This window comes from Vigna radiata, unplaced genomic scaffold (assembly GCF_000741045.1).
Source record: "Vigna radiata var. radiata cultivar VC1973A unplaced genomic scaffold, Vradiata_ver6 scaffold_111, whole genome shotgun sequence".
Classification (NCBI taxonomy): domain Eukaryota; kingdom Viridiplantae; phylum Streptophyta; class Magnoliopsida; order Fabales; family Fabaceae; genus Vigna; species Vigna radiata.
In genome coordinates, this window is record NW_014543596.1 from 108409 (window position 1) to 118319 (window position 9911).

General features: G+C 32.1%; 2 protein-coding genes across 2 annotated transcripts; one reads left to right on the plus strand and one right to left on the minus strand.

The window, feature by feature from the left end:
* Positions 1-2032: 2032 nt before the first annotated feature.
* Positions 2033-4762, minus strand: LOC106754545 (embryo-specific protein ATS3B). Its single transcript, XM_014636564.2, has 2 exons — positions 4658-4762; positions 2033-2679 (listed from the first exon to the last, which is right to left on the minus strand). The coding sequence occupies exons 1-2, from the start codon at positions 4760-4762 to the stop codon at positions 2218-2220; spliced, it is 567 nt and encodes a 188-aa protein (XP_014492050.2). The 3' UTR covers positions 2033-2217.
* A 1988-nt stretch (positions 4763-6750) lies between these two features.
* On the plus strand, positions 6751-9461 carry LOC106754560 (laccase-17). Its single transcript, XM_014636592.2, has 6 exons — positions 6751-6931; positions 7077-7228; positions 7334-7578; positions 7684-7812; positions 7952-8926; positions 9073-9461. The coding sequence occupies exons 1-6, from the start codon at positions 6818-6820 to the stop codon at positions 9201-9203; spliced, it is 1746 nt and encodes a 581-aa protein (XP_014492078.1). The 5' UTR covers positions 6751-6817; the 3' UTR covers positions 9204-9461.
* The last annotated feature ends 450 nt before the right edge of the window (positions 9462-9911 follow it).

The following is a 9911-nucleotide window of genomic DNA, read 5'->3' on the forward strand; positions in this document are numbered from 1 at the left end:
GTAGTTTAATTGTTTAGGACTTAAATTTGTAGTAGGTTTTGATTCTTGTACCTTTATATTTTGTATTTGTTGTTTAGAATCAAAACTTCCCCGTTTTAATCGATTAATCCTTGATATAATCGATTAAAATCGTTGCAGAAGCCAAAACCCAATCAGCTTTGGAATAATCGATTAAAGCAAGTTTTAATCGATTAATTAATCGATTAATCCTTAGAATAATCGATTAATACTAGCTGTTGGAGGTTTCTGATTTGAAAAACTAGTCGTTGTACTTATTTTAATCGATTAACACTAATATTAATCGATTAAATGCGTTAAATGACCAGTTTCGTAGAATGGAAGAGTTTTTGCTTGAGTCTATTTATAGGCTCTCTTTATCCATCAACAACAACTCTTCCCTTGCGCTAAAACACTCAGAATTCTTTGAGAAGTGTGTGTTCTTGTTCGGCTTGTGAAACTCTTGTCTGTGGAGCTGGTGAAGTGCTACTACGGTGATTGAGGAAATAGCCAGTTCATCCTTGGTGCGTCTGAGGAGGTGTGTGGAAGAGGATCATCCTTCGTGAAGTATTTGGAGGAGGTGTTTCATCCTTTGTGAAGTATTCGGAGGAGGTGTCTCATCCTTTGTGAAGATTCAAAGGAGGTGCAGATTCATCTTTTGTGGTATCAAGAGAGGTGGTTTCTAAACTCTTACAAATTGTTTCTTTGTGATTGTAATTTGTAATTGTTTTGTGCTTAGTGAACTGTTTATCTTGGTTTGAGATAAGCGACTGAACGTAGGATTGGTAAGATCCGAACCAGTATAAAATTATCTGTGCAAATTTCTCTCAACCTTACTCTTTTATTTATATTTATTATTTGCGTAGTAAGTTAAATTGAGTAGAAATTAAAAGGCACGCGTTTGTTTTAAAAACCCTCTTGGTTTGTTATTCCACGCTGATAATTCCACTACAGCCGTTTTTAACATGTTCTATGTAAAGTATGTGAATGCATGAAGTATGTTTGATGGATGAATGTAACAAGTGTGTAACGGACGTAATTCCATGGCCTCAAGGAGAGGATTCATGGTGGTGCCCTATGTGTATTGGACGTAATTCCATGGCCTCAAGGAGAGGATTCCATGGTGGTGCCCTTAGTGTGTAGAATGATTTGCATGGAAGCTCAACCTTGGGGGTTATCCTGAAACTACAATGATCAATCATTCCCACTTGGAGAATTGAATCATGTCGTGAGTAGTAGTAGGAGGTCTTAGTCTTGGAGGCTCCCAATATTCTCCAAGGCGCGATACAGACTAACCTCGTGAGTGTGGTAGGGTGAAACCCATTTGCAATGGCTTTGCAAAGCAGTAGATGCCACCACGAGTGCATGATGCCATAGCTCGACAATCATTCTAGTCCGGACAAGTCAGGTTTAAAGTGAAACAAGTCTTGATTATATATATATATATATATATATATATATATATATATATATATATATATATATATATATATATATATATATATATATATATGCTTGATTTGCTTGTTGTTTGTGATTGTATAACATAATTTTTATACCTAGCTCATCCTTGCTTTTGTGTTTGTGTGTTGCTTGTGCATGTTTTCTTTTGCGATGATCATCCACTTGGATGTGAGCAGATGTTGAGGAGGTGCCCCTGGAGCATGTGTTGGAGGACAATGAGGCTGCGACTTAGCTTAGTTAGGGCCTCAATTATTTAGTTTCCTTAAGATTTTCTCATTTCAACTTAGTATCTTTTGAAATACTCTATTATGTTCTAAAGTTTTAAATATCCCCCTTTTGGATGACTGTACTCCTTAACACTTTAACTGCATGACTACTCTCAACTGCTTTCTTATATTAAAATGTGAACTTTTAGATTATATTCTACTTTGTATATAATTGGGATATATATATATATATATATATATATATATATATATATTTGATTTTCAAATATATTTAAGAAATCAACGCATTAAATGAAAAACCATTAATTTGACAAAAAAAAAAAACATGAAAACCATGTCCTTAACATTCTTCCTAATTTATTGTTAAGGTAAGATACATTTTACAACACTACTATACATTTACTATTTACTTTAAAGACACTATTAAGTTAGTTTAGACATTAAGAAGAACCAATTTGTCTTTCTTCACTTAGTTAAAAGAAAGATCGAAAATGAAAGTAAAAAGTAACATGAAATTACATGATTAAACTCATGGAATGTTCACATAAACCTTTTTCTTCTTTTTGAGTCCAAAGGATGTAACCTCACTATCACACACATCGGAGCCATGCCAGACATGTCTAGGCACAAATCTTCTAAAGTAGAAGTAATCAGAATTGAGATGAGAGGCTTCAAGAACATGAATCTGAGCAAAACCTGGTCTCCAATCATCGTTTCCAATGAGCTTAAGGTATAAGTAACAGATGGGGGACTCAACACATGGTGCTGTGACCTCAAATTGGTCCACCATGCATGCTTGGAATGGTTTCCTTGGCATGTCATCAAGAACCCCAGGATCTAAAGGCTCAACTTTCCTTGAGTGCTTGGAGTTTAGGTGCCTCACCAATATGCCATTGGAGTTTGTGTCACCAAATCTTAGACTCACAACATTTGAAGTTTCAGCTCCCCATGTACATGTGGTTTCTATGGTGATCACATATGTGCAATTTTTCTGCATTGTGCAAATACATGCTCAATTAATTAGAAAAGGAAAATAGTGGAAGTACAAACAACATAACATGTTCATGATAATACATAAAGACAAACTTACATATATTGGAGGAAAATTTACCATACTAGTATAATTTTATATCAAAATTATGAAAATAGACAAAATTTGTAAGTTTTACGAGTATTTTAAATTTTAAAAAGTTATGATATGAAAACACAACTTTATATTCTCCAAAATGAAATCATATAAACACAGTTTGTGTAAAAATGAGGAAGTTGTATAAGTCAAATGCAACTTTGATTAATCTTAGTTCATTTTTTTATATTAAACTAAAATTGTATCAAACTTACACTGTTTTAATTCAAATACAAATACTTTAAAGTGGTGTTATATCTGCATGACTTTAATTTAAATAAAAATGTACAGACATCGTTTCACCTATGAACTTTAGTTCAAATAGAAAAAAATAAAACTAATCAAAGTCGTGTTTGATTCACAAGACTTTTTTCATTTATATAAATTATGTTTAATTCAAATTAAAACATATTGAAATTGTTTCATCTCTATCAATAAAAAAAATTAAGACTAATCAAAATCATGTTTTTAATTAAGCATCTTATCCATATGCTTAAAATTTTAAAATTTTGCATATTTTAGTAATTTTACAGAATTTATGTTTTGACTTAATTCAGTCATAGAAAAAGAAAATAGATTCGTTAGTTTTTCTTATGAGCAAAGAAAAAGATTTATTTATAAAAAAACAAAGAAGTACCTAAAGAGGAAAGTTAGAGTTATATACAATGGTTGTGCTTTAAAAGTATGCTTACAGAAATAAATAGAAGAATTCTTCATATTTGTATATTATACCTATAAGGATGATTTGAAATAACATAATCAATCATTGAACTATTATTTGATGTTTTATCTCTCTAAAATTGACATTGCTACCCTATTCAAACTGTTGCAAACCAAAGCTTTAGCTTTCTTATTTTTTTCTAAACTTGTTAAATTCTTTTAAACCTGTTGGGATGAAAAGTTAAAAAAGAAAACACTTTTGTATAATGTATTCTTTTGTAAAAATGACAAAAAAAATGATATAATTTTTCTAATAAAATGTCCCAATTTCAGGAAAATATGTATATTTGATCATCTTTGAAAAAGAAAAATATTCTTTTAACATTCACTTCCTTTTATCTAAACAGCTACTTTTTAAAGTAAAATATTATATTAAAATAATAATAATAATTAATATGAATAAAATATTATAATAAAATAATAATTTATGTCGTTTTGTAAAGTATAAGAGAAAAACGAAGACGTAAGAAATGAAAGGAATTGTACCTTAGTTGGTGACATGTCAAATCATGTCACCATATAGACAAATTTCAGACTTCTTAAATGAAAAACAGCTAACAGATAAAGTTATTATAGTGAATTGAAAATCACATTTAATTAACATGCTTCCAAATGAAGGTTTATTATTTATAATCAATTAAATAAATAATATTTTAATATATGAAATAAATCTGAACTAAAATATATCATTCTTTTATAGTTTGTTAAAATGTAAAGTGTTAAATTCTTGTTAATTAATATTGTAAAACAGTAAAGTTTAGTTTATCTAAAGAAAGACTGATGCTTTCAATTTGTTTTGACATCTCAAGATTTAAAATTAAATAAAAAAGGAAAACTGAATTAAATAATATTTAAAAAATGTAATTTATGAAATTATGAATTCAAAATTATAATATAGAATTAATGTAACAGATAAAGAAAATTATAAAGTTGTTTAACTATGATCATATAATAAAACCTATTGCTTTGATTTTGTAAGAATGTTTTCACTATATGAATATATATATATATATATATATATATATATATATATATATATATATATATATATATATATTCTAGTAAACAACAAAACTTATAAGTAATATCGTTAAAAACAAAAGAAAAGGACATTTTTAGTTACCTTAAGTTCTGGTGCTTCTAGACTCTCACCACCAGCAACAAGAAGATGGAAAAACACACAACAGAAAATAAATTGCCCTCCAATGATCTTCATCAACATCTCCATTTTTACACTTTCAACCACAATGCACTTATTCATCTTAACAATATATAAGACATTCTGCATTTTATTCTTAGCTTAATCCATTCATAAAGTGCATATTCCTAAGTCTTTAAAATGTCATAATATAAAATAATGATATTTTAATACTTTTTTAGAATAGGACACATATTTCTGTTTTATTAGTCTGTTTAAATTTATTTTTAAAAAAATATTTCAAACATACTAATCACAAAATAAAAAATTATAAAAAAATAGTTTTGTTAGAATTTTTTTTTCATATATATATATATATATATATATATATGTTTGTTTTGATATTTTATTGAAAAATGTTCCTTTAATTTTACTGATGCTTCATCACCTTCACCAGAGCTAATTTTTTTCTTCATTAACGAAAAGTATCTCTGACTAATCTTAATCAGTTGTCGTGTGGAAGGTTAAAGCTAGATTCCCTCGCCTTTTAGTCACTTCATTAGGAGGCAACCAAGTCATGTTTATATTCCCTGCTCGACTTTAACTCTTTTACTACGAAGCTTTCATGGTTTCCAACAATGTAATTTATGATAAAACTGTATAAATATATAGATTAATGCTAACAATCCTTGATTAGATTATGGAAAAAAAATTCTTAGTTTAATTTTCGCTTGTACACTATAAGAACATTCTAATGATAATACTAAAAGTTCTAGTTTATGTAGAGTGGAGATGAACACCAGAACCAAGTTATTCTGCACAATGAAGGAGAATGCGGTGCCGTACATTATCAATTATACTTTCCTTCTGTAAAATCTAAAAACTGAAAAGCCATACATCCACTGATACAACAATCTGATATCTTCAACTAAACTCATCATGCAGAGATACTAAAACGTAAATTTGATGGACAAGAAATGCTTAATATAATGAATCATGCAAATACAACCATTTGAAACAGTGTATTGTGTACGTATGCTTCGAACACAAGGAGATAGGTTGCGTGATAAAATAGGAGTTATGGCAACGTAAATGTTCAATTTGGTTATTTGTATTATTTCAACCATGTTATTTCTACATCTAAACGGATGCACCTTACCTTACACCTACCATTTTGGAAAAAATAGAGGACTCAGTTATAGTGGGGACACTGAGGGTGGTTGAATTTTGTATTTTTTATCTTCTTAAAGTGATGGGTGTATGTGTATAGAAATGAAAAAAATAGTAGTATCTTGTTAATCTAAGATTACGACTTAGCATGTTTTCTTGAAAGGGAGTTAAGTTCATTGTGGTTTCCTTGCTGTGGCATGCATGTTATCTGTAATGTACTTTGTGGTTATGTCAAAGAATGTGGTAAACAACGAGGATACAGTGACTACTTGATAGGATCTTCTTATCAGTTACTTTGGCTTCAAGAACATTGGTTGTGGGAGTTACATCTCACCAAAACTTCTCAAGCTTTTTCTGCTGATAATCAAGCTTCAATGTCGGTGGCTTTTGGGATTTCAAACTGCTCTAAATCTGTGGTAAAAAGAGTCCATTATTTCAGATAAGGGATATACGGATATAACCTTAATTCAAAAAACGACTAGGAAACTCAAGTTAAGAATTGCATGATGAACTAAAAAGTTTACAATATCTTTTCCTTTATATGTGCTATGTTTTCTTATTTCACCTTTTCACTTTTTCTATCATAATAATAAGTATACAAAGTTCCTTTTTACTTGAACATAATTTACTTGAATATGTCACTTTTAATACACTGTGTTCTCAATGAGTTCTGAAAGATCGGTATCAAAAGAGGCAAATCTCAAAAATGGTTTGTCTTCTACAAGAATTCAAATGGTCAAGTGAAATAGATTGTCTTGGACACCACTCTAGAGTTGTTCTAACAACTGATCTCATTAAAAAAATGAAAAACAACACACTTGAAGATCTTATGAAGACTTTACAAATTTCAACAACCACAAGCTATCATTCTATAAATGACCTACCAATGAGTTCTACATCATCCACAGTTCGTATACACAAAAAACAGTGTGTAAAGTTTACATTTTCTGTCTTGCACTCTCTAAACATAGAAACATGGGTGCTCCTTCTCTACAATCATTTGCATTACCAGCAATGTTGTTTCTCTTCTCAATGATCATCATCCCTCAGCTTGCAGTAGGGGGCGTTACCAGACACTACCATTTTGATGTACATATCTCGAAAAGACTTGATATCTTTATCTAAGCTACCTTACGTTTTCAAAAGCAAAAGTCATTTGAAGTTAACATTCTTTTCGGCATACTTTTCCCATTATGTGTGCTTTGTATCTCATAATTAGTTATTGTTTATGTAGATAAAGTACCAGAATGTTTCGAGACTGTGCCACACAAAGAGCATGGTCACAGTGAATGGTCTGTTTCCTGGGCCCCGCATAGTTGCTAGGGAGGGTGATCGTCTTCTTATCAAAGTGGTTAACCATGTTCAGAACAACATCTCCATCCATTGGTAAAATCATTTTGCTTTGGAAAACTTAGTTAAGAAGAGATTGAACGTGTTACATGGTTTATATGTTGAACTTTCACTAAAAAAACTTGATTACATTCCAAACAGGCATGGCATTCGACAACTTGGATCAGGGTGGGCTGATGGACCTGCCTATGTGACTCAATGCCCCATTCAAACAGGCCAAAGCTATGTCTATAATTTCACCATTGTTGGTCAGAGAGGCACACTCTTTTGGCATGCCCACATTTCATGGCTAAGATCAACTCTGTATGGTCCTATCATCATTCTACCCAAGCAAGGAGTTCCATATCCTTTTACCAAACCTTACAAGGAAGTTCCCATTATCTTTGGTAATAATTCAAATGTGATTGTGACATCACCATAATGTTCCTATATATAATACCTGCATGTACTTAAGAATGAAGTTAACATTGACATGTAACAAAAATTTTCAGGAGAATGGTGGAATGCAGATCCAGAGGCAGTCATAACACAAGCATTGCAAACAGGTGGAGGACCAAATGTGTCTGATGCCTACACTATTAATGGACTTCCAGGGCCATTGTATAACTGTTCTTCCAAAGGTATACATATACAAGAGTGGTCACATGAGTACCTCACATTAACAGTGGTTAAATTTTCAAGATTATCAATAGTACTTTCCCATATCCCTTATTATAAATTGAAGAGGTGATTCTAAATGAAAATAATGGTCTTTTTCAGATACGTTCAAGCTAAAGGTGAAGGGAGGGAAGACATACCTTCTCCGGTTGATCAATGCTGCACTCAATGACGAACTCTTCTTCAGCATTGCAAATCACACTCTCACAGTAGTTGACGTAGATGCCATCTATGTTAAGCCATTTGACACTGACACCATTCTCATTGCTCCTGGACAAACCACCAATGTTCTTCTCAAAACCAAATCCAAATACCCCAATGCCACATTCTTCATGAGCGCAAGACCATATGTCACTGGCCAGGGCACTTTTGACAACTCAACTGTTGCTGGGATCCTTGAATATGAAGTTCCACCTCATTCTATTCACTCAACAAATTCACTCAAGAACCTTTCACTCTTCAAGCCCACACTCCCTGCACTTAATGACACTTCTTTTGCAACAAACTTCGCCAGCAAACTTCGTAGCTTGGCAAGCCCTCGGTTTCCTGCAAATGTTCCCCAGAAAGTAGATAAGCAGTTTTTCTTCACAGTTGGCCTTGGCACAAGTCCCTGCCAAAAGAACCAAACTTGTCAAGGACCCACAAATGGAACAAAATTTGCAGCATCAGTGAATAATGTGTCTTTCACACTCCCAACCACTGCTCTTCTTCAAGCACACTTCTTTGGCCAATCCAATGGAGTTTACACCCCTGACTTTCCAACCAAACCATTGCTTCCATTCAACTATACAGGCACCCCACCAAACAACACCATGGTGAGCAATGGAACAAAGGTGGTGGTTCTTCCCTTCAACACAAGTGTAGAGCTTGTGTTGCAGGACACCAGCATTCTCGGTGCTGAGAGTCACCCTCTCCATTTGCATGGCTTTAACTTCTTTGTTATTGGTCAAGGTTTTGGAAACTTTGACCCAAATAAGGATCCAAAAAGCTTCAATCTTGTTGATCCCGTTGAAAGAAACACAGTTGGTGTCCCTTCTGGTGGATGGGTTGCTATCAGATTCTTAGCAGATAACCCAGGTAAGTGATCTTCTTCCCTTCTGTAATGTTAATTATGGGCTAACAGTTATTTGAAACGGTTCCTCAAAAAATACACAAAAAGTAACAGGGTCCAACATAATATAAGAATACTAAGATTTTGATTATAAATAATTCATGGATTGCAGGGGTATGGTTCATGCATTGCCATCTTGAAGTGCACACGAGTTGGGGTCTAAAGATGGCATGGATAGTGTTGGATGGAAAACTTCCAACTCAGAAGCTGCTTCCCCCACCAGCTGATCTTCCAAAGTGTTGAATACATATTCACCACAACTTCCTGTCATAGCTTTCTGAATGTTTTTGGTGTTTCCTTTTTATCTTTTTCTCCTTCAAATGGCCTTTTTTGTGATTCTTCATGGCCTAACTCACTGTCATTATTAGTTCCATTTTTTTTTTCCTTGTGCGGAAATGAGGTGAAAGTGTGGAAAGAGTATTAGGTGTGCCAACAATAACATATTTGCTTTCAATATTGTAATATTATTTCATTTCTGTCAGGAATCTATGATTTTAATCATCCGATGTACAAATGATCACTCTTATATTTAATATTTGATAATAACTATCAAATATAATTTATTTGGAGACTATTACAATATATGTATAAAAAAGTATTTAATGATATTCTTAGAAATGATTATATAACCTTATATATAAAGAATCCTATACATTGCCAAATAACCATTCCTTAGAAATCCATAAATAACCTTTTCTGTAAGTGTGTTTAACGTGTAGAAAGTGTTACACGGACAAGCCCAAATAAATTTCATTGTTAATTGTTTTCATTCTATTTACTCAATTACCACGCGTATAATTTATTATATATATAAACCTAATTAAGAAACTAGCTTGTACAACAATTGTTGTGAGAAATTAAAATTAAATAAGCTGGCAACATCAATTTTGAACAGATTGATCTAAAATATAGGTATACACTAATATATACATATATATATATATATATATA

Excerpts from the sequence above, each read along its gene's own strand:
- LOC106754560 (XM_014636592.2), top strand. The coding sequence starts at position 6,818 with ATGGGTGCTCCTTCTCTACAATCATTTGCATTACCAGCAATGTTGTTT. Across the intron at positions 7,579-7,683 it reads GGAAGTTCCCATTATCTTTG|GAGAATGGTGGAATGCAGAT; the intron begins GTAATAATTCAA and ends AAAAATTTTCAG. Across the intron at positions 7,813-7,951 it reads GTATAACTGTTCTTCCAAAG|ATACGTTCAAGCTAAAGGTG; the intron begins GTATACATATAC and ends GGTCTTTTTCAG.
- LOC106754545 (XM_014636564.2), bottom strand. The coding sequence starts at position 4,762 with ATGGAGATGTTGATGAAGATCATTGGAGGGCAATTTATTTTCTGTTGT. Across the intron at positions 2,680-4,657 it reads TAGAAGCACCAGAACTTAAG|AAAAATTGCACATATGTGAT; the intron begins GTAACTAAAAAT and ends TGCACAATGCAG.